The 25,869-nt window shown below is 39.6% G+C and overlaps 1 protein-coding gene across 8 annotated transcripts in view; it reads right to left on the minus strand.

Moving 5' to 3' along the window:
- ZNF521 (zinc finger protein 521) overlaps positions 1-25,869 on the minus strand; it is a 230,996-nt gene that overhangs the window by 183,728 nt on the left and 21,399 nt on the right. For all 8 annotated transcript variants that reach the window (XM_058039287.1, XM_058039346.1, XM_058039336.1 and 5 more), the window contains one exon: positions 22,576-22,755. In XM_058039287.1, coding sequence (XP_057895270.1) covers positions 22,576-22,755 — 180 coding nt within the window. The remainder of the gene's footprint in view (positions 1-22,575; positions 22,756-25,869) is intronic.

A 25,869-nucleotide genomic window follows, 5' to 3' on the forward strand; every position in this document is an offset into this window, starting at 1 on the left:
TATGGAGTTTGAAAACCAACCATTGGTGGTATCCCACCCTAGGATAGTTGGTCACGTCAGTGATGCAGCTCCACTCCAGACCTGCAACAATGCTGCAAATATCAGAAAAGAGGCGACTTCCTATCTGACAGCACTATAATCAGCACCAAAGTCAGTAACTAACACAAGCTGTATGTTTATGGTTCACAAGGCATCACATTGTTAATGAGCAGATAAAACAAGAAGAAAGGGCTGTTCTTTGTTTACAGTACTCCCCTCATAAGCAACAGATGTCCTGATAGACTAGACTGCATCGGCTTTGTTGGTTGAGAACCTCCCGCTGGCCCTGGATGAGAACCAAGCATCCATACTGATTTTGTTACAATTGTCAGCTACTTTTGTTACTACAAAGCATGAACTGTTGCTGACTCATCTGTGGTCCCATGGGCACAGAGGAAATAATGTATGGAGTCATGCAGTGATTCCATGTATTGTTCTTCCCCTGAGATGACTACTGCTTGTACCCCCAAGAGCTCTTTCTTGTGGGGTGCCACACAGTTTCCTGACTTTACCCTTCCTGGTGACTGTGTGGATGAAGAAATGGCTGGCAGACTCACATTCTTCTGTTTTCTGTTGATGGCACTGAATGATTTATGTGTGTTTTGCCAGAACCAAGACTTAGATGAAGATGAACCATCCAACACCCAGACCAGTGTACTGGCAGTGAATCATGGTTAGTTACAGAAAGACCAGACACAGACATTTTCAATAGGGGCAGACATGCCTGAATTCTGTGGTGGTGTGCTGTGGTCCTTTTGGATTTCTGTGTTTTGGGCCATCTAGATGAAACCAACATCTAAACAACCTTTTTGTATGATGTCAGAGGCTCTCATGGTTGGATTTATGGAGTGAGGTATAGATTAACATTATATTCTCCTGCAGAATTTCATCTTAAGAGCACTTCAAGACTTTGGCTGATGAAAGATGCAGAAATGCCATCACTGCATGTGGTTTTACAGAAGAACATTATTGCTCTGTTTTGTCAACCACTTTGACCCTCCTTTCAGCCATCCTTTACAATACTGTTCTCATCCACGAATCTTACTTAATGTGGAACCTATACATGACAGAGGACAGGTCTCCTGAGGTGCTTTACTTAGAGAACATTACTCTGGTTATCTCCTGAAAAGATGGCAGATGCCCTGTATAAAATCTCCAACTTCATGAATTCAGTTTGCCTTACTTTAGTACAGTTTAGATCTGTCGGATTTGATGCTGCAGGGCCAATTTGGTGTGGGTTGTGTTTTGGCTGCAGTGTGCTGGAGGAGAAAAGAAAATGGGGAAGAAAGCTATAGTTGAGGTAGGGAATAATTGCAGAGAGTTTAAATAGCATTTGCATACTGATCCTAATTACTGCTCCCATTTTTATGAACCGTGGTAAACAGAGTTTTATAAATTGAAAAAAACAAGCTCATGTATTTATTTGTTCTCACACAGGGCTTTCTGTCATGACAGTTTATAAACGCCTACCTTGATGTGCCATCAAGGCTTCCTCCCTTAAAACATTTTTCTCAGCCTCTTCGGTCATGGAAGCTGTGGGTGTCATACTCAGACTGTGACTTTGAGGGGAGGGCGTGCTCTCCTCAGACATTCAAAATCAAGCATTCATTATAGCATATGCCATCGAGAATGACTTGTTTTTATATTCTGCTCAGTGAACCAAGATTATCTACTTCACTGAGAAGAACGATGTAGGAGCCCATCTCCTTTGTTTGTTCTGCTTTCAGACAGACAAAAGGCAAGTTTGATGAATGACACATGGATGCCTCAAGAAGTTGTTAACTAGAACCATTCTATGGTTTCCCACTCCAGAGCTTCACCCTGTCCCTTGTAACATGGCCATCCCCCACACCTCCAAAGAGAAACTGCCTTATATCTTATCCAAAAATGCTTTTCCCCCTTAAAAACAGTTGCAAGGATAATTTTCTTGTCAGTGCAGGTTACAGCTTGTTGGTCCAGATCACATTTGCAGTGGGAATTAATGTAATGCTCCCTTTTCATTTCTCCTGGCTGGCAATCACTTCATTTCTGAAGCAGAGTGCTGTGTGAGTCTGCTCTATAAAGCCCTGTCTCATGAGCACTGTAGATGTCCTCGAGGCATGAGTCTGATAGTAGTCCAGGTAACAGAGAGCACCACCTGAGTGAGGCACAGGGTAATAATAAAGATGACAGCAGCGCCTATGCTTCTATTGGCTGTTCTCTTTTGTTTTCATTCTCTACATTTGAAAAGCATCATGCTTCAGCTTAAAAAGAATGATAAATAAACCAATGACTCGTATTTCTTGAGGAATTTTTTGAACTGTAATTTTAACAAGAGCTCAAGAAATGACCTGGTAGTATTCTCATGTTACTACCACTCAGCAGATGAACTAGCTGTCTACAGCAGGCTCCTTTCCATCACATGAACACTTGAAGTTTGGGTTGGTGATACTAATAGCACACCCTTGAACTGTGTCTCCATTCTTCAACATGACACTAAAAGTGGACTGTGCTGCTCTGGAGCCTTTTGTCAGCTCACAGTGATTGAAAGATCGTCCCTGAGGCTCTTTTCTCCTTAATATCATGCAGAATTTTTGCCTTCTCTTTCAGAAGAAAATTCCTTGTTTAACTTCTCTAGGGTCACTGTATACTAGTGCAAAAAAACAGGTGCAAGACAGGTCTCTCTCTCATGTTAAATTTCTGTATGCTTCAATTCTCCATAGATGATTCACATCATTTCTGGATCAAATTACCTGGTTTTAACTACTGACAGGATCAAATTAACAAGGAAAATGGAATATAAAATGAAACACATTGTAATGAGGGTGTGACACACAGAGGTATTGCTAACAGACAGAAACCTGTTCCCCTGTACAGAAAAGCGCCTGTACACTCCTGTAACTTGCAGCAGGCCAATAGTGAACAGACACATTCTACAGATGAGCAATGCATTGGAAATAAACTGCACCTCTGCCTTCCACGATAAAGCCTGTGTCACTTGGATTCAGGCATCTGCCAAGTTCAGAGGACAGAGGCGTGGAACTACTGTTTTCTACAAAAATTGGTATTTCAAAGAATCTGACTCTACGAAAGGACTGTCACACCATGGAGGCAACATACTACATCCACAAGGAAATTAAGCAGAAACCAGTACATTTCTGTCCTTTGCAAATGAAACACTGACTTGGCACTGGCACTCTGTGCATTAAAGCAAACATGAAATACCCAAGCTACTGGGGATCCTGTCAGCCCCGGAACTGAAGGAGCATCCTGAGAAAGAGTTGTTGTTTACTCAAAAGTGAATACAACTCTCTTTCTTAGAGAGCTAAACTGTGTGCATGGCATTATACCATCCAATACAGATGTAACACAGTTACTGCTCACTGCTGCAAGTGTCTTTGCACAGCAATCCCGTTACTCCAGTATGAGCAATAAGCTTTTCTGCTTAATCACCCTCTTCCCTTTTGACACCCAGACCACAATGCAAAATTTTGGGTAACCTCAGCACTACAGAGGCATGAACATCCATTATTTGCTCGTGCTCAGCCTTCTTATACTTCATTAAGCATGCATATGATGAACTAAGTTTCTGAACCGATCCAAAACAGATCCAAAACTGCTCCCAAATCAATCTGATTATTGCACTAGGCAAAGGGCCCTTTCCTCAGGTATTTCCTCCTTCACTTTCTCTAGTAAACAGCAAAAAGTAACAGCAAATAAAAGGCTGAAAAAAGCTGCCAAAGTAATACCTAACTGCAACTTCTAGAGGAAAACTTAATCTTTGTGTATGTTGAAGTGACTACATTGAAATCCAAAGTTCTGCTCCCTAGTTTTAGATGCTAGTTCTGCTTTTAGCATCACTTACTGGAAACCACAGAGACATGATCCTGTTTATTGTTTTGTCTGGTCACATTTATTCATGCCAATACTTAAATCTTGTAAGGTTCATAAATTAAGCTGGAGTGGTAATGAGGGTGAAAGAGCAGAGGACCATCTTGTTAGCTTTCAGTGCAAGAGACATGGATCTCAGGCACCTCTGCATCCTTTCAGATATTGAGATATTTATTCAGCAATTAAAGATTTTAGCAATCATGTTATCCACTTCACCTTACTTAACACGATTTGCCATCCTTTCAGAGAAGACTTTTTACAAATCTGTAAAATTACTTAAGACTGGAGATCCATTTCCAAGTCATAATCTGGTCTTAATGAGTAGCATGTAATGGTCACTAAACTAAATCTTGGTTATACTTTTATGCATACCTATTTTCAAATCATTTGAACATATTTACATGGTATATAGATATGCAAAACAGCCAGACTTAACAGATGTTGCCCTCTAATTTTTAAAGCTTCATTCTTTACTTTGGAGTTGCAGAGATAGAGAACTCAGTTAAGACACAACTTCTGAATTTCTATGAACAATAGGCATTTGTATAAAGGCTTGCTGTACTTTTCATGAAGATTCACAGAAAATATTTTCTAAAATACAAGTTTTGATGGATAGGACCCAGTAGTTTAAAACAACATGTAAGCATGTAGAAAAGTAATTTTGGTCCAAATTTTATACTTCCAGATCTTCTCAGTCAAGTTCAACAAAATTTAAATTCAGAGTCACAAGGATTCAATTTTTATACCAAATGGAATGGTGTAAACTGTTATGGGAAAAGGACAATGTGGAAACCATGTTTTAAAGTTTCAGTTTTATAGCTATATGGAAATCTCTTGTGGAAATGATTGGTGTATATGCATGCACCATGACTTGCTTCTCTGTAACAGTATTAATTGGCGTAACTCATATAAGGCAAAGCCTAACTTACATTCTAATTAAATATGGGCTGCATTGTACCAGTAATTTCATCCAGGAGTGCCATTTACATCTGCTTTTCCCTTTAAGCCAAGGGGGGAAAGGGAAAGCAACAGTGAGAAATGCAATCCCACTGAATAAGGATCCTCAGCACTTTCCTGCACTTCAGCTGCATGATGCTATTTAGAAACTGACTGAACAGGCAAGGCAGACTTCTCGTTATGCCTTTCTTGTGTGTTACTTTTCCTTTTAAAATAATTTGTGCATCTTAATGCCCTAAATTTGGAATGGAGCATTCCTGAATAACAATTTCCTGGTATACCATTTCACTTCATATGCTGAAGTTTCCTTCACTGATGGCCTTATAGAAGAGTTGAAAAGCATTAGATTGTGGCATGGCCAAAAGGACAAAGCAATGTGGAGAATGTTATTAGTCAGTGAAATTACTTACCTGTGCCTGTAAAGTTAAATTCTTGACTGAACTGCTTTTCAGTCTACAAATAATTTCTTTACATTTACTCAGCTTAGAGAAAAGTGATAGCTTTGGACCCCAGACTAGAGAAGAGACACTACGTGTGCAAGAAAGGTGTCTTTTAGGGAAAGAGAGTGTTTCAGGATCTCAACCTCATGGGTATCTCACCTCAAGTAATTAAGTTAAATTTTATTTAATTTTTAAGCATCCTCATAACCTTTCTGAGACACTGTGAGGATAAATACACCAAAGGCATAAAGCAAAGAAATACTGTCACATGAGGAGCTAAATCTCAAGTAGGCAGCATTTAAGAGAGACACACTTGGTATTTCTTCACTAATCACTGCAAAATGGAAGTTAAAAATTATTTAAAAAAATATACCTGTATAGTTGTATGCCTTTCTCTGGATGAAAACATTATGTTATAAGTTATCTACATAAAGCAGAGGACTCTGACATAAGTAACAATAAGTAATTACTTATGAAAAGTAACAGGAATTTGTCTAACTCATCTATCCTCACCTGGTCCCCTCCAGATTCCACTATGAATTCTCTGAACCTCTTTCATGAAGGCTGTCTTTTCAGGATCAGCAATTTTAAATAGCTTGCAATCTACTCACAGCTTAATAATGGAAGAAACGTGTGGACTTTAAACCTATTTTCTTCATGAGGGAGCAATGGCTTTCATTAATTTTCTTGTCAACAATTAAATAGAAACATTTCCTCACTTTCTTCCTGAAATCTGTATTGAATAACCATGTTGGTTCTTTCATTTATGAATTCATTGAAAGGACAGACAAATAATCATAACACAAAAGTCCTTAAAATGAGAAACAATAGTTTTTGATGAATGGATTTCTACTACTCATAAGTACTTTTTAAAAAAACTTGGCAGAGCAAATGCACATCATTCCCTTTCTACCAGCACAAGTATCTCCTGTATTCTAAGCAAATATAATACAGAATGGAAGAAAAGTAAGAAATTTTAAAAATTAATGAGAACTTGTGGGTGAAGACAAGAGTTAGAAAGACCCAGCCTTGAATAATGAGGCAATGTAAAGAAGGTTAATATTCTGTGAAATTACTTACCTTTACCTGTAAAGGTAAATTCTAGTCTGAAGTTTACTAGCTTTCAGTCTAGGAATAATTACTTTATGCTTCCTCAGCTTAGAGAAAACAGTGGTAGTTCTGGTAATGCTGTGAAAGTAGGCTTAGTGAATGGGTCTAATTTAAAATATCAGGGAGGAAACAATTCACCAAGCATGCCTTAGATTAAGAATAAGAATTTTGTTCTTCCCTCCCTTCTGCTCCAGCTCACAGAAAACAGTGCAGACTGGGTACAGAAGGATCATGCCAAGCAACAGAAGACAACTCATGAAATCAGTTTTGGAGTTGTAAATTTTAAGGCAAAATAACTTTATTTAGCTATTGGTCTTTGAATGATTAATACACCCACTACATGAACTTCAAATGAACTACATAAATCTGAGCCAAGTCTGTTAAAAAAAACTAAAATTAAAAAAAAAAAAAGGCAAAGAAACAGAAATAGAGGGAGAAGTATAAGTTCCTACAGGCATTTTGCTCAGACAGGCTTAGTGTTTCTTAAAATATGGTACACCTGATTGCGCCCATGAGGTCTGAAAAATGGGAGTGCTGCAGTCTTTACTTACACAGTAATATAACATTACACATTATATTTTTGAAGCATTTCGCCAGTGTAGACTAACTATCCATGCACAAATACAGACACTTTTTGGAGATGGACAGCTTCTTAAGGGGAGGGAAAAAAGAATGTCCATGTTTCTTATAGATTGAAAACTACCAAAAATGCTAATTGCAAAGTATATTTTCAGTTGAGACATACAATGTAATTATGCTGGAATTTTAACATAAAACACCTTTACAGGCAAATGCTACTATACAAAAGACAACTACAGAGTTCTGTATTGGAGCCATGTCCCTAAAGCTGATATGCATTCTAATTAACATGCAATTACTCTTCTTTCAATGTGATTTAACTGCTCATGGAGAAGCAGTAAGAAAGAAGAGCCTCTTATCTATCATTTTAAGCAAGGTATAAGAATGAAGAAGAAAGAGGATGCTACAATGAACAACTTAGAGCCAGACAGAGGTTGCAATATCTTCTTAAGAAAAAGATGCTTGCTGAAAAATTCTTTTCCATCCAAAGAAAGGACACTTCCATGAGTCCTTTAACAATGGAAATGTTAACAACCATTTTTACATTCAAAGTAAAATTTCTTCAGTTCCAGTATCACCAAATGCAACCACAATTAAAACTTACTTTAAGTCAATAACAAAATAATTACATTTTCTTTGTCATTTGTTTTTAAAAGATGTTGTTCTCTGCTTTTCCCATTCCCCTTCCTCAGAAGTAGGCATAACGTTCTGATAAAACTATATACTTCATTAAGAAAATAGCTGGCAAGCCTATAAACTATGCAAATAACATTTGGATTGCAAACCACATTTACTGCACTTGGCTGATGGAAGAATGATTATTCCATGTCTCAATCCACTAAGAGCATATTGACTACTTACATACACAACACTTCCTGTACACCTAACAGTTACCATAGTTTGGTAAACACATTCCACATATCACAGTTGTAGGCTTCAGATCCAGACTTTTCTTCCACAGAGTATCCTGTATTTATACATCCAAGAATGTTATGGAAGGAAAGGGTGGAATGCTGCAAGCATCTTATGCCAAGTGTACTGGGGTCTGTTAAACCACGTGGTTTGACTTTTGAGCTGTGTAATAAGAGGCAGAACCCCAAGCTTCCACGAGTGTGTATTAGAAAGCATACATTATGCCCTCTATCAAAAATTACGTAATTTGACAGCAAAATGTATAAGTAAGCCCATAATTACCTTAAGCGCCTGCCACACAGTCAACCCTCTGGGCTCACAAGTCAAAATATTGTGCTAGAGCTCCCAGAGAGCAGATATGAGGAGACAAGGGAGGGCCAGAATACAACTTTAGGGTTGAACACTACTCTGAGCCACTTCCCTCTTGGCTCAAAATGTCTGGGACCAAGAGGCCTCGGAAGCAGAATGGTTTCCCCAGCTAGGGCTGAGCCTCGCCCTGTGCATGGTACAAGAGCTTGTGCTGCCAAAGGGGTGACAAAGAAGAGCCACACCATTCTGAAACTCGGGACTTCCCTGAGTACTGCTCACCTGGAAAGCAAAGCATCTGCCAAGTTTTGACAGTGCGTCTGTGGAATAATCCGCCCACTCTCATCTCAAAACTTGTGGCGCTTTTTTGTGGACACTGAGATCCTGTGGCATTTTTCACAAGGACAGGAGGCTTGCCACATTATTCTTGGACAGTTTCCTGTCTCCCCCTGCTATGTCTCATGAGTCTTAGCTGCTGTCTTCTGCAAAGCCGGCTACATTTCATGCTGTTGTAGGTAAATAGTTGCAAACAATTTTTCGAACTTGGAGAATGAAAGGTCTTGTGCAATTCTTACAGATATATAGAACATAGGGTTTACCCCCATGCAAAGAACAATTCTGATACAGTGAACATGTATTTATTCACCATAGTCCTATTCACCACCATCATGGATCTATTGACTGAGGTGCAGTTTCAAAACCACTGTATGAAAAAAAAATCTGTGGGAGTCAGCATACAGAGATGTTCTTTGATTTCCTATCCAAGATGATGAATTTTGTAAGAGCTAGAATTCAGCCTTTAATTTGTACTGGGCCTCGTTCCATGCCCATAGAGGAGAACTGCACAAGTAATTTTTAGGCACTTCAGGCACAGTCCAGTAACTGAAATGCAATGGAAAAGGCTCCATGCCTCTCATGAAGCCAAGTCTGTATCCACAAACTCTCCCTCAACAGCATGTCAGGGCCAGCTATGCCTGCACTGGCAAAAAAACATATGCTCTGTGGAATTCCAAATGCTCTTTTGTCCCATGCTGTGAGGGGCAGTTGTTCCTACCACTTGGGAACTTCTGATACATTCAGTGGTAGCTACAATTGTGTATTCCTAAAGAAACATTATACAAAAGCTGGAGCATTTACAAAAATGCTTAAAAAGTGATCAAATCAAGAATGAACCTGTTGCAATGGATGACTGTGCAAATAACAACATGGGTTGTAGATGTGAGACTGCAGCTATATTCTTGGTTCCTATAAAAAGCATCATCAAGTCCAGCAGAAGCTGTAGAACAAAACCAAGTATTTTGAGTGAATTTCACTCTGCTATTCTTGCTGAAATACTGAGGTACTCAACAGGAATAGTAGCACTACTCTAGATATTGTAGAGGAAAAAGGGAACAAACTGTAGAAGAGTGGACTGCGAAAGAAGGAAGAACAGACAAGAAGGAAAAGCAGTGGGATATTCCAGCACCACAGAAAATCATTCGTACCCTTCTCAGCCAAAGGGAGAACTGCAGGGATACCTGACCTGCTGATAGAGAAAAAGGCAATAGAAATAAAAGCACAACTCCAGAAACCCTCAGTAAAAGAATCGAAAGTATAGAGATAACAAGGACAGAAAAGTAGTCTCAGTAGCAAGTACACTAAATAACAAGATAAAAATCAACGACAGTGGCAGGCAGAGAGAGTCACAAAAGAGGCAGAATCTAATTTTAATAAGATAAACTGCATTCTTCCATTTCCTCAGCCTTTTCTTTACCAGGGAGTACCTGGTATCATGGCAGACAGGGGAAGCTTTTCTACTTTCAAACTTACCTGTCATGGGAAACTGTTTGCAAATAACTGTGGTTAATATCACAGCCTGTCACTTGTTTGGGAAGTGCTATTTGAAAATAAGTTAGTTAAGCACTGACTATTTTAAAATGACAGAGTAATAGAAAGGCAGAGATCAAGGGGGCAGGGAGAAGAATCCTGAGAGAAACAGAATGAGTATCTGAGCTCTCTAGTAGAAATCCTGCCCTCTGTGAACATAATGACGACTTTTCCACTGGTTTCAGTGAAGCAAAGATTACAGACAACAACCTACGGACAAAAATTGAAAAACATTCTCCAGTCAGGCTTGACAGATGCCTGTGCAGAAACTATTATCCCATAATACACAATATTCTAATCATAACATAACAGAAGGGGCAAATATTAAACCTGTTTTAAGTATTTCAAAGGCAGTTTAGAAGAATAATTAGAATCATACAGAAACCTGTGGTTATTGACACACTAAAATAGTTCAGGACAAAGAGGTGTTGCTTAGAAACTGAATTTACAGGAAAAATCGAACATGCTCAGTGTTTTGCAAAAATCCAAGTATCATTCCTGGTCATGTACTAAAGTCAGATAACAGCAAAAAGAAACAAACACATACCCATGAAAAATTAATGACATTAATTAATGTGTTAATGGTAAAACTGATGTGTTATGCACTCATGCTGAAGCCTGCATTTGTCAGAGAAAGGTGAATTAGCAACTGCCAGTTTCATTTCCCTGTGCTTTGCTTTTACAGCTGGTAGAAGCCTTGCAAAGTACTTGAAAAACTTGACCCTTCTCCAGCCTCCCCCGCATGAGTCACTCAACCTTCCTTCAGTCATTAGACTGCACTTCCTGCTGGGATCCAGGAGTAAAACAAATGAGAGACACCAGTTATGGTCACGGCAAGGGAGGTAATAAACCAGTGACAGGTATTTTTATGAAATTTAAACCTAATTCCCATATATTATACATATCGACTAAGTGCCAATCCACGGCACTCTTATGTAGAGCCCTATTTCAAAAGACATCTTTACATGCTCCAGTCCATTCCCTGTCCTGAAAGAATACTTTCCTTGTTTTTACATAAAGGCAAAATATTTTCCTGCATTTTATATGCTTCAGCAATATTACAGACAAAAATATTAAATCACTTTACTTGTACATGTATAATGACATGATTTTGTGATTTTGATAACACTGCCAAGAGTAAATTTGAACCAAAATTTCACACATGAAGTTCCAGCCTTTCATGTCATTATTAAATCCATGACAAATACTCCTTGAGAAGTTTGAATATTTCAGAAGTTGATTGGCAGTTCATCTTTTATACTTAGTTTCAATGATAACCTTCAGTTCTACCATGTCTTTCATATGTCTACATTTTTGGGAAACCCCAGTTTCTTTCCCCAGGAAGTAAATCCCAAATGAAGTATCCATTGAGAGAAGTGATCACTCCTAGTCAGACAAAATTAATAACAAATTTACCCTTTTCTGTCCATAGATCTTCCTGGTATTTTAGTTTCAAACTTGCCTAAAACTACACTGACTGTGCTAAAAGGGCTCCTCTCCTCACAAACTCCTTGGGTTCATTCCACAGTGTACACGAGAGACTCATTCCTTTAAACTTCAAGGAGTTCCCATTGCAGTGTAGAAGAGAAAAATTCGGAGATTATGGAATAATCATCTCCAAATCGATCAATTTCCCCCGAAGGTAAAAAACTGAAAGAAAGAAAAAAGTTGAACAGTTCCAGCTTGGCTTCTTGAAGGGAAAGTACCCCCAGGGCATGTTGTAGAATGATCCCAATCTCTTGCTCCTGATGCTTATTAAGAGGTCATAGATATCAGTTACACTACAGCATTCCAAAATGATAACCTCAGCTAAGGACTATGACCTCCCAGTACAAGTACAGGGATATAAAATTAGGAATATTAAGGGTCCACACTAAGAAAGAATTTAACTCATCTATCAGTCATTTTGGAAAAAACAGTTGGGATAAATGGTATAGCTGGGGTCTTGTGAAAGACAGAGGAGCTTTAGTAAAAAGGACTTGAAGTTCCAGTGTTTTCCAGAGATGCAGCACCCTGATTTCCATCTGATCATTACAATGGGTTTCCACAACAGGAAAGGTGTCTTTCTCAAAAGGCACAATATATAGCTCAGAGCATCCTGGGTAAATTTAAAGGTGCTTCCCTTTGTCTTAAACTAGTAACTTACTGAGAAGCAGAAACGACTTTGCAACCATGTCAAACAGAATATTATGCCAAGACAGAAATGTTTTTAAGGACCTTTCTGCTCCAACAACTCTATTTTTTCCTCAAAAGTGGTTTTTTAGACCCTCCAGATGATGCTTAAAAGGATAAACAAAGCCCATATGGGTGGTGTGTTAGTGAACTACCACATTGCCTGGAAGCCTTAACACTCTACAGCTGATTGTATAAACATGAATTAAGGTTTTTCTGCAACTGTATTAAGCAAAGTGTTAAAGAGCTGTGGGGCATTTTGTTACATTTGGTTTTCAAGCTATGAATTTAACTACTGAACATATAAGTAATGATAATCTGTTGTACCTCCCATTCCGTTCATTTCAAAATGGTAATTAAAGTAAGCGCCAATAATAAAAACAGCAAGTATTTCAAGAAAATTATTTTAGAAGGTGCAGGAAATTCACCACTTAAAAAGGCTAATTTGTCATGGCAACAAGAGCCATTTTGTAATACACTGACAATATACTATAAATATTCCAGTAAAATAGAAGCATAAAATAAACAACAGGTATTTACTCCAAGGTAGTTGATTCTCTGAAACGCTGTATTCAGTATGGACTGTAGGTGTATATACACACATACAGGCATGACAATCATTATTTCATTTTTAACAGCGTGTCTATTAGAATCATACACATGAATTCCCATTGTGCTGGGTAAAGGTCAGAGTAGCTATGACCCTGTATCAGCAGCAGCTTTACAATTCAAAGTCTGTATTGCTGAGGACTGTGAAAAATAAGACAAGCTTGGCCACAGGATCCATATTGATTACAACAGTAATTGGAAGGAACATAGTTATCATAGGGTAAGTAATGACTATTTTTTCTTCTTCACATATGTGCCAGCGTTGATGATTCCCCTGCCCCCTCTGGTCCTTTCCCTGCAGGCAGCCATCTTCCTTGGACAACGAGAATTAGGAATTTCAGCTGCATAGATCAAATAGTGATTATAGTACTGCTTTCCCAAAACTGGAACGAGCACTGATGGTTGTGTCCTGCACAGAATGCCTGATAAAGGTCAGTGGATTACCTCATGTCATCACCTGGCAGATCTCAGAAATTGGACCCTCTTCTCAAGCAGGCAGGAGACGTCACTTGAGCACACAGAGAGCAAGGTTACTTTTCAATGGGAAAGTCACAGTAGCCAAACAGTAATGCAGAGAGATACCCTGTACTGCCCATTTGGAAATGCTGTGAGGAAACGGCTTGACCTTTACAACACCCAGCAGTGGCTATAAATAAATGGAACAACAGACTGTCACTGTAATAAAGCAAAGTTCTGGATCTAGCCAGGGCTGATTTTCAGCAGAGTGCCAGGGAGGCATTTGAACTAACTCTGAAAAAACCATGGAGCTGGCCAAGTCAGTGCTTTGAAACAGGGGCAGCGATGTAAGGCTAGCTTGGAAACCACAAAATATCAAAGCTAGAAGAGGTGCAATTTATGACATTATCATGGGTCCTCCCAGAACCTAATAATAATGCACTCACCCACAACAGAATGTCAGGTGCTCCCAGCTGATGCTTTCATAGTTGCATGTCAAAAAGTCACCACATATATATGTACTCTACTATAGCCTAGGACTGTGATTGTAAGTCATACTGCTAAGCATGGCTTGGGAAGAAGACACTAAACCAAGTATATTGTTTATGTAAAATGTTGTTTTTCTCAGAGGGGAGACCTTACTGCTCTCTATAACCACCTGAAAGGAGGCTGTAGCCAGGTGGATGTCGGTGTCTTCTCCCAGGCAACAAGTGATAGGACCAGAGGAAATGGCCTGAAGCTGTGCCAGGGGAAGTTCAGGCTGGACCACAGGAAGAACTTTTTTACTGAAAGGGTGGTTAAGCATTGGAATGGGCTGCCTAGGGAAGTGATGGAGTCACCATCCCTGGAAGCATTCAAGAAACAACTGGACATGGCACTGAGTACTATGGTTTAGTTGACAGGGTGATGTTCACTCAAAGGCTGGACTCAATGATCTTGGAGATAATTTCCAACCTTAATGATTCTATGATCCTAAACCAGACTCTGGGTGACAGATGCATACTTATAGCCTGCAAACCAGTGCATTGCTGTCTCCAGCATTCACTTTTATCTTCAGTGAAACAGTTTAACTTGGGAACTTTTCAGCAAAAGTAGTCAAAATCCAGTTCAAATGTGTGATGGCCAAGTCCCAGGATGGCTGGATTCATGTTCCAGACAATAATGTATGCCTTGGTTGTTAAGAGCAACTTGGACCAACTCTGCTGTCTACTCCATTTGCCCAGTAAGGTATGGAGGGCTGCAAGAAGAGCCTTGAGAGCCTCATACAAGATCCCAGATTATCTAAATGTGAAAGACAGCAGAGAGACAGTTCTACCAAGAACTAGACCTGGTAAGCCCTGCACTGGGGCTGCCTACACCAAATCCCTTTGCCAATGAGAGACCTACAGTCTCCAGCTGAGCAATTTCTGGGGCAGAGCAGGAGTCCTGGGCCTGCAAGGGGTGTCTCTGTCCATGGTACTCAGTGAGGCAATGGTGCCTTCACTGGTGCAGAGACATGGGGTCAGATCTGGTATCTGGACATTATATTGGAAATTCAGGTTCTCGTGGTGCCAAGTCCTTGGTGGACACGTGGAGCAGATAAGCCAACCAAAACTCTTTCTAGTCTGTGCTAAGAAAATCATCAGCCTTTTAGTGGTAGAAAATCAGGCTAGAATAAGAGGAAAATAGGAAGAAAAACTGAGGAAAAATATCAGTGAAAGATATACAGGAAGCACTCAAACTCTCTTGGAAGACACTGCTAGCTTATTCTTCCACCTCCAAACACAAGAGTTCTGGCACTTACAATTAATACTCATGAACAGGTTTGCTGCAGGGGTCCCCCAAGTCAAAAATAACAGCTCCATGACACAGACCATCAGCTGCTTTCTGTTACAGGGGGTCACTGACAGACAACTCAGGAAGTGCTACAGGCTGCTTTTAAAACACCCAGGAGATGAAGATCTACTGGTTTCATGACTGATTAACAATCTCGAGAGCAGAGATTAATGGTTTCCAAGCAAAAGGGAAGAGGTTTATGCTTCCATGCCCATGTTGGCTGTTCATCATGGATCCTCAAGATAAGCACAGGGATTTTGAAGAACAGTCAGAAGGCTGTGCTCTCTACTTTCACAGCTTCCAGCTGCAGCATAAACAATTTCCCTCCGTATCTAAAAATCATTTTTACAGAAATTTGATACAAAAATCTAGGAATTTCATCTATCAAAAATCTTCATCTATTCTCTGTAGGAGCATGAAGTTTTGCATATGAACTTCTGTATGGCACACTCTGTATAGCCTTGGCCATTCAGCATTGCATATAAATCTTCCATCCACATCCAGTGAGAGGCTTTACATTGCTCTTGGAATTAAAAATTTAAATCTTTGGAGGCAGAGGCTGTAATTACCACCCTATTCCCCTTTTCCTCCAAATATCAAGGATTTGGAGTTGCAGATACAAATCAAATTTTTTAGGTCCTGGACCAAAAAATAATGAAAGGATGTGAGGCTACAAATTGCAAACTACAATGTGTGTTGGCTGGGACAAGGAACTGGAGGTGAGCATCTGCTTTCCACTATCTGTCAAACAGAATATCATGTTGTGGAAAAGAAGTCAGAAGTTTGTGATTCGAATCAAATGGAAAAGTAGAAATTTGTCTCTGTAATACAGCAACTGGGAAGCCCTGTAAAGAAAGAGAGACCTGAGCTCAAGTTCCCAGTCCAAACACTGTTTGTCTTTTATTCAATAACTGTTTAATGTAAAATCCATATGCAGTCCTTGGTGCAGGAATTCTCTAGAGAAAAAGAGTGACTCTCTCAAGTGAAGTAACTGTACTTGGCAAACCGTGCCTGGCAGTGTGCCACCAACTGCAATGAAGCAGATGAATATGCTTTTGGTGCATCATATATTTAACTTCTTAGGGTCCTTGTCCTCAGAAACACTTTGATCAAGCTCTGATTTTTCTCTGTGATGCTGAAATGACCAAGGGGCCTTGCCATATATCTTTTCTCCACAAATGCAGAGGAAACTGAAAAAAATAATGACAAGAAATATAATATATTTGGCCAGAATTCTTTTGCTAGCAGGAAGAACTGTTCTAGCTAGGATATCAAAGCATGGTAACACCAAGTGTTCACAAGATTTATGTTGTAGTCTCACTGTGCACAGCATACATCCTTTGGGACAAAATCCCCAGGAAAGTTTTCAAGTGTTCTAGTGAAGGAGATGGTCCTGGTGTTACCAGCTCATTCAGAAAGATGGAAGATTCCTGAGCACTAGGAAGAAGGGAAGGGAAGGGAAGGGAAGGGAAGGGAAGGGAAGGGAAGGGAAGGGAAGGGAAGGGAAGGGAAGGGAAGGGAAGGGAAGGGAAGGGAAGGGAAGGGAAGGGAAGGGAAGGGAAGGGAAGGGAAGGGAAGGGAAGGGAAGGGAAGGGAAGGGAAGGGAAGGGAAGGGAAGGGAAGGGAAGGGAAGGGAAGGGAAGGGAAGGGAAGGGAAGGGAAGGGAAGGGAAGGGAAGGGAAGGGAAGGGAAGGGAAGGGAAGGGAAGGGAAGGGAAGGGAAGGGAAGGGAAGGGAAGGGAAGGGAAAGGAGGAGAGGAGAGGAGAGGAGAGGAGAGGAGAGGAGAGGAGAGGAGAGGAGAGGAGAGGAGAGGAGAGGAGAGGAGAGGAGAGGAGAGGAGAGGAGAGGAGAGGAGAGGAGAGGAGAGGAGAGGAGAGGAGAGGAGAGGAGAGGAGAGGAGAGGAGAGGAGAGGAGAGGAGAGGAGAGGAGAGGAGAGGAGAGGAGAGGAGAGGAAAAGAAAAGAAAAGAAAAGAAAAGAAAAGAAAAGAAAAGAAAAGAAAAGAAAAGAAAAGAAAAGAAAAGAAAAGAAAAGAAAAGAAAAGAAAAGAAAAGAAAAGAAAAGAAAAGAAAAGAAAAGAAAAGAAAAGAAAAGAAAAGAAAAGAAAAGAAAAGAAAAGAAAAGAAAAGAAAAGAAAAGAAAAGAAAAGAAAAGAAAAGAAAAGAAAAGAAAAGAAAAGAAAAAGAAAAGAAAAAAGAAAAGAAAAGAAAAGAAAAGAAAAGAAAAGAAAAGAAAAGAAAAGAAAAGAAAAGAAAAGAAAAGAAAAGAAAAGAAAAGAAAAGAAAAGAAAAGAAAAGAAAAGAAAAGAAAAGAAAAGAAAAGAAAAGAGAAAACCATTATAGTGGAATCTCCATTGCCTCCTGTTTGCTAAGTCCCTGATCACTCACCGTGCATGCTGTCTGTGAAGCTGTTAGGTAGCACAAGCTGTCATATGTAGACATGAAAGTAGGTTTCTCAGAATGATGACGAAAATTAATTTTGGTCATAATTAGAAAAACAGAAATACTGACTTATCTAGGAATTCCCACCCTTGGGATACTCCAGTGCTGATGGAGACCAGCACTCAGAACAATAGGCCCCTAATACAGTTCTGGAATTCTTTTCAGATGGCATCAGAGAGGAACCTCTGAGCAAGGCAAGACTGCATCTCTTCATTGGCAGAGGACACACAGCTATGACCAGTAACCTTTTCAATATCAGAAACAGCTTAGGTGATAACAGGAACAGGCTATCAGCTCTACCTGACACACTTACTCAACCTGTGAGAGCTCTAGAACTAAGCTAGAGCCCAAAGCATAAAATGGAGTCTACCTAACCACCTAAAGGTAAAATAAATATCCCCAGTGGAGAATTGCCTCATGTATTTTCCCTCAGAACACCCTTAGCCTTGAAGCTAGGAATGCATATGATTCAGTAGGCTGCTTTCAGGAAAGTTTTATAACCTGTGATGACAACAGGGATAGTAGGAAAGTCCTGTAACATGCACTGTGTCTATTCATATTCAGGTGGAATATAGCAGATTGTGTGCCAGCACGTCCATTGCTGCTGAGTTATTCAGCAACTAGATTGTTCACTGCATGTTTATGCTCCTTGTTCTAGTATTACTCTGGTTATGGCTGAGATTTCTGATGCCAAAGTGACCTACAGGATCTAGAAGGGTACCAAGCTTGAGCTGGATACCTCTGCCCACAGAGCCAGCCAGTGGAGAGGCAGCTCTCACATGGGAGACTGCATAAAGCAGGATCCCTGAGGACTGAAAGGGAAAATAAACAGCACAAAGCACTGTGCAGGGAAAAGGGATTATAAATCAAGCTGGAGACAATAAGATAAAGTGTCTGACACATTGTGTCCTACCAACAGCATATATGGCAGCAATGCAAAAGGTTAAGTGTCCTTTCCTGATGGCAGAAGAGGAGAGAAGGTGCAGTTGAGGGTTTCTCAGTACTGCACCATATTTGATCCTTCATTCAGATTCCCCCAGTGAGATCCAAACTGACATATTCTAGAAAGGCATCAGGCTCATAGTCATGCTAATTGGACCCTTTGCTTATAAACACAACATAGAGGATGACAATGTGCAAGTGGCTTGAGTTATTAAATTAAATGCTGCAGGAAGAATACAGTGTGAAAAGCATTAACATCAGAGAGAAGCACTATTAAATCCATATTTTTATTGCCAATCTTTTGTAATGACTAAATGAATATAGTTCAGCATCTTATCTATCCTTGGTTACAAATATCGCAAAGAATTTTTTTGAACTTTTCCCCCCATTTATCCATTATCTGTATTTCACAAACATCACAGGAATTGTCAGCAATTAACATAAATAAATCATCACCTTTTCAGAGAAAGCTTCAGTACAAGAATTTCAGATGGTAGCAAAAAATATTACTAAATAGCTCATGAAGGGCCTGTTCCATCCCCCACTGAAGTCAATGGGAATCTTTTCACTGACTTCAATGGACACTGGATCAGACCCAAATTGAAAAGATCAATAGCGCACACATTAGGATAAAAGAGCAGCTATGCCCTCCTCCAGAAAAAAGGACATGAGTTCAATTCAAACAACAGATTACAGAAAGGAACCAGTTGGGGAGGACTTTTTTCTCCTCCTTTGAAAAAATCTGTAAGAGCACAGCAATTCAAGATCCTGAGAGCTGAATCTCGCAGAGTTGTAAGTAACTCTCATCTTCCACTGTCCTCTGAATAGGTGGGGGTGACTGACACTTTGAGAGATTGGGAGCACTGTTTAATAAACCAGCTCCCTTCTCCTCATTCCAGTCTTTGGTTGAGAGTACAGAATGAAGATTCAATAAAGCAATTTTACTCCTTCCACTGAACTGTCAAAACTTCAGGGAGACACATGTGATATTTTCAAATGCAAAAACTAGAAGCTGGAGTATCAATTTGAGAACCTAAGTGACAGGTCCAATTCTCAAGCATGTTACAAGGTTGGTAGAACTAGGGGCAGTCAAGACACTGTGACACACAAATGTCGTGTTTCATATTCAGAGTTTTACTAGAGGGTTGCCTTAAGCCATTGTGTTTTCATCCTGTTTGTTCCATCAACATAACTGTTGATTTTACCCAATATAACTGAATGGAAAAAGACCATACCCCTGGAACAACATGCACAGTTTGTAAATTCTCACAGTGCATCTCACAGAGCATCTTGGTGAAGCTCAGGAAAAATCCAGACAAGCTGCAGCAGCTGGCTCAGCCATCTGAAGAAAAGGGGCTGGAGGGCTTCACAACTTAAATGTGGTGTTCAAAGGATGATGGCCCTGGCATTTTTACAAAATGGACATCTTAGGTAACTCTTCCCTGCCTGAGACTCAGACTGGAAAAATTTCATCTAGATAGATTATACACTCTGCCCTCCTCCAGAGAGAACATCCAAACAGCAGAATACAGTAGAAAAAATGCAAAAATTTTAAACCTCTTGCCTTTCATTAACAACTTAGCGACAGACATATTTGTAGACTTATTAGTAGTCACCTCAGAGTGTCTCCTAATTTCAGTGGGACTCCTGCAAAAGGAGACAGCCAGAGCAACTATGTAAGACCCTGTGGCATCAGAGGACTGTGATGAGAAAGAGAGGAGCAACCAGCCCTTCTTGATAACACTTTCTTTAAAACACCTTTGAGCATGGCACCCAAAGGTGCTTGTGGAAGAGGAAGACAAAAGTCCAGGGAGTTTGATTAAAATGCTAAAATCAAACCTTATTTTTGTCAAATATATATTGTGTTTCAGAAAATAAAGGCTTCTTTCTGTCAGCTGTTTGTCACAGATTATCAAAAATTAATCTCATCCAATGAGGTTTTTTTGAATGTTGTGTCCTTAGTGTGAGGTCAGATATGCACCCTAGGACCCTGCATTGGAAAAAAAAGTATTTTTTTGCTTAACAAGAAATCCTCAACTCCAGGCACGTCATGCAGGCCCCTTTTTCAACTCTAAGGGTGTATTTAGGTCATTTATATTTAGAAACAGAGGACAGTTGGCTTTTTGTCAACTTTGTACTCCGAAAGGGTGTGTAGTTTCAGTTTTTGTTCACTTCATTAGCTTTCAAACAGCCTGGTCTCTACCCATTCACTATCACAAGTTTCCTTGAAAGAGAGGCAATGATATTTTTAGGAACTTAAACAATTTCCTTCAAGATTAATTTTTACTTCCCCATCCTCTGCTATTGTATGTGTATTCCTACCTTCACACATGCACCTCATCATCTTTATTTTCACTCTCATTTAGCAATAGCTCTCAGCAAGAACTGCTAGTTCAGGAGCAGTGGTCCAGGATTCTTCCTATTTACTGCTCCCCTCACCTGCTTTTCTTCAGTTTCTTAACACAACTGTTCAAGCACAACTGTTCAGTGTATTCTGCTTGCAGCTTTAAAGCAGAGAAAACACTTGGTAGAAGGGGGCAGCAACTAACTAACCAGAAAGGAGAGACAGCTGTATCGGAACAAGGTAAAAACCCCACAGGGATGAATAAATGGGATCTGAGACAGTGAAGGGGAGAGCCAGGGGACTCAGGCAGAGTGAGTGCTTTCTGGGAGAAGAAAGGAAGAGACAAGTTAAGCCACTAATTTTTCAACACAGAAAGAGAAAAAGAAAGAAGTATGAAGAAAAGGGGAGAAAAATGTTTAAGTTATTTCAAGTCAAGAGAGAATATCCATACTGCCAGAAATCATGAGCACTGTAGAAAAACACATTCTGGAAGTTTGTAGGAGTGATTAGAAAATGATTGAATTGATTGTATCTCAAGTCAGAAATACATTTTACAGGCAAGAAAAGGCAAAGCAGTATATTAATAAAAGTAAATACTTCTTGCTGCAGCAGATTTTCATCTTCCACAATTTGAAGTGAGGATTAAAATCATTTGACAGATCCACATTACTTCCTCAACCTTTTTCTGCTCCTGCCCACTTATTCCTCTTCTGCCTATCATCTTTTCATCCTCAAGAGTGGTACTGCTATCTGACTTTTATGTCTCATTCTGACAGGGCTTAGCCTATGGACCTATTGGAACCAAAACTCAGGAAGCTCTCCAAACATGAGCACACACAGACACTTTCTAAAACTATTCCCAAATGGAAAGAGAATTTTCTAAAACTATTCCCAAATGGAAAGAGAATTTTCTTACTTACAAAGTCATAATAAAGAAAGGTTTTTAACAAAAGTCCACTACACAGTAAGTACATTTTACACTGTACAGGCTAAAAATAAATTACTAATTAAAAATGTAAGCGTGCCTTTCTGTTGGTACTGAGCCTGTTTGAACTTACAGTGTGTACCATAAAAAAAAACTTACTATATTTAAATTTAGCAGATTTCACATGGTTTTCTCAGTAAGGGGGCTCTCTACAATAATTTCAAAGAGGAATCTAGGTGGTAGATAGCTTTGTTCACCCAGCTCTACTTAATTCAGGAGTATCTGATCAGCACTCAGTTCTGCTCCTTCACTGAAGCCGAGATCTTATTTTCCCCTCTAACAATTTGCTTAATTCCTCTCAACTTTCAGTTACTGATTACTGTACAGTCATTTGTAGTTAACAGATTAGAGTAACACAACATCCAGCTCAGATCTGCAACAGGCCATTGTGCAAATTCATTCATTATGTGACATTATGCCACTTAAGCCCCACTTACAAATGCCCTCTGAATTTACAAGTGACCTAGCAAAATACATGTAGAAGCAAAGCATGGAAAGCTGTACTATATGAATCTAGAAAACAAACACAGCAGTCATATATCCTTTGATATTAAGGAAATTTTAAATGCTCCATTTACAGTATAATCCTGTCCCAAAATCTGTTTATAAAGGTCTCAACCAAGCATTTAAGTGCAGGAATAAAATAACTGAAAAAGGAGGGGTATCAGAAGCAGAGGATGGGAATCAGAAATAGAGCAATGCACAAAGCCACAAAGTGATAAGTATTGTTTACCTGTCAGTTGACATTGATTAATCTTGTGTTCTGTGATATCGCTCAGTGACTCAAACACCTGGAGGCAGCTGTCACAGCTGTGCACAGCTTCTTCTTCTAACTCCTCCCCTTCATCCGGCCTTTTCTTACAGTCTAGCACATCTCCATCTTCTGCCTTGTCTTCTAGTTTACAGTTAGGGTCTGTAAGAAAATCAAGACTGTGATGTCAGGCGTGTAAGAAGAGAACATTCGAGAAGAAAAAAAAAAAATCAAAATAGGTTGTTGTGCTAATGATGAGAAGAAAGCTATTTGGCATGAGCCTGCAGCACACTGTAGAATTTATTGCTAAATAAGCAACAGAGGCTTTTTTCCTTTCTTTTTTTTTAAATCTCAATGAAAAGCAAATTTCCCTTCTACTCCCACAAATGCAGCTCCATTTCTCACTCAGGCTATTCTTCCATGCTTCAGAGTTAGAATAGTCAATTTTATCACAGCTATTGAAGCTGTTTTGATCATCATAAGAAAGGATAAACCACCTATGCAATTAGGTTTTCAATGAAAGGAAAAATCAGATCAATGAGTGTGCAGGAACTTCTTTTCACTGTTAACTACAGCGTTTCACAGGAAATTACCAGAATTAAGAGACTAACAAATTTGATTTACATAAACATGAAATTAATCTTGAATTTACAACCCACTCCAATACTCCATCACCACACTATTTGACACAAACAAAGCCCTGGAAAGCTTACCCTGGGTCAAAATGCTACTCATGCTCTGAACTTGTGTATGAATTAAAGACAGTGCTCATCAAATTCTTGTGTTTGCCAGATCATGGAAAACTGGAAACTAACTACTCTAGTATAAAAGCTACAGAGTGCACAGAGAAAGCTTTATTTGTTTGACACATTAACAGGCATTTGGGGGATAGCAGGATAGCTCCAGTCTCAGATCCAGTCCTGAGCCCAGCTGAAGCTTCTGACTAGAAGAAATGTGCAGCCTCACCACCGACCCATGTGTGCAGAGACACCTCACAGCTCACTGCACTGCCTCAGCTCTGCAGATCTCAGCTCAGTGAGATTATGTGTAGCCTAGAACTTTTCTTCCTCCTCTGAGGAGGAACACAGTGGCTTTAACTGCTCCTGACTTTTTGCCCATTTTACTAAAAGCTTCCTTCAAAGACAGAAATAAACCAATCTGTCTTTCCTAATAAAGCAAGCTGGCACTTAACTTTGGTTTTTCCTTGGGAACCACAGTACAACAAGTGAAACGCAGAAGAGAAACGGTTGTGCACATTCCAGCAAAAGGAATGCAAGTGTTTCACCACTTTTCCCTTTTCTGCTTTGGCTGCCTCATCTTTCCTTTCAGATATTTGAGAGAGCTGAGACTGAAACAAGTCATTTTAGAAAACAAGGATGAACTCCTATAATAATAGGATATTGTGCAAGTGCATTTTAAGATGAGACACTCTTTAGCCAAGCCAGTGAGTAACCAGGAGTAGGCTCCCTGGCCAGGGGAACAGAGAGGTGGTATCTGTGACCACACTTTATTTGGAATTGATTAGGATCATGCACAACTCCTTGGAAGAAGAGAAACTAGAGCATGCCAATGCAACATTCATATTGGGGTAGAGTGGTGTGTGAAGAGAAGGAGGAAGGCAATTCCACTTTAAACCACTCACATCCGCTCTCAGAACCCTACAGTCATCTGGGCACAGCCATTCCTGTATTTCTTGCAGCCCACAACCAAGGTCAGAGCTCTCATCATCTCTCTGTATCCTCTGGTCCATACTGCTGCACCCTGCCCTTCAACTGTGCAAACACAGATGGACCCACAAGCAGAAACTGGAAATGACCCATGTCAGGAAGTCTTTCTCATGCCATGTGGCTTGTGATCAAAACCAAGGAATTTCTTTGACAGGGGTAAAGGGCAGTGTTTATTTTTAAGGGAATTATATTACAGAGAGAAACCAGATTATTTTTTTTAAATAAAAAACACGTTCTGAAAGCAAAAATACATTTGCTGTGCAAACGCCCTGTCTATACACTGAGTCCTTACATGACAAATTACATCCACAAGGTTCTTTCAAGAGTGGAAATTTCCACTTGGGCAGCTACTTCCAAATAGAAAAGTAGCCTGCACATGTCCAAACCAAAAAAGGTATGCTAATTATAAAAAGACTTTATGGCATTTTAGACATTGAATATTTTAAATCTAATAACTTCCATTGCTTCTTCATTTACCAAAATAGTTTGAAAGATTAATAAATGTAGCTAGGAGATCTCCAAGTTCTAAACAGCTCAGAAAATGAAATAATTGTCTTAACTGTTGCAAACTGACCCCAACATCATTAAACACTTGTTGGAAGGCAGCATGTGCACACTGCATACTATTAGTTGTTCAGCTCAAGCTCCCAGTTTCATCTCATAAAATTGACAGCACTCAGGGAAATGTGGGCACTAGGTCTGAATTTTAACATGAGTATTTAAATGCTGCACATAAAGTTTACAGACCTGTTTGTTTTAAAATAAGGGTAGTGTCTGACTCTGCTCTAAGTATGGTGCTGAAGGAAAGAAAAGGGAGGGGAGGGAATACTTGAGACTCACTATTCAGAAACACTTGCATTTTACAGGAATTCAGCAACACACACACACAAACGTAGGCACACATGCACCCCTTAGTGCACAAAAGCCTAAAGGATCACTCAATTTAAAGCTTCATACTTAGCGACCAGTTATTAAAATTAGAATCATTTTAAGACTAATAATGTTTTGCTTCTCCTTCTGCATTTGCAGATATAAACTCTACAGGGACAGAAGTCAGTCAAGCTTATTCCCTTCTGCTGCAACTTTAGAATACATGCTCTAGCCAACTGGCACATTTGTTTTTAGGTCAACACTTAAGTGGGACCCTCTGGGACCTAGGTTCGAGTTTAGCCTATGACAGCTTTGTGAAATGAGTTCTGGCAGTCTCAGCCCCTCTCAATGAATGTATTTCCACTGTGATCTCTTCTGTGAAGAGATGTCACCATCAAAATAAAAAGATGTTTAAAGAGAGCAAATATCATTTGGAGGTTTTGTGAATAGATAGCTGTTCTGTTTCAACAACAAATATCTTCCATCAAGAGCTGGTCTAACCTTAAATACTTACTTAAATTGAGGATAAGCTGCCTTATTTGAGCAGCTCTTTTGGAAGACTAGAATAAAATATTTTATAAATACAATATGCATTCATCTGTACTTTCTCCTTAACCTCTTGTTCAAAGCTCAGGCTCACATATAGGCTTCAAGGCAAATGTCATTCAACTCCCACATT

The sequence above is a fragment of the Melospiza georgiana genome, chromosome 1 (assembly GCF_028018845.1).
Source record: "Melospiza georgiana isolate bMelGeo1 chromosome 1, bMelGeo1.pri, whole genome shotgun sequence".
Lineage (NCBI taxonomy): Eukaryota > Metazoa > Chordata > Aves > Passeriformes > Passerellidae > Melospiza > Melospiza georgiana.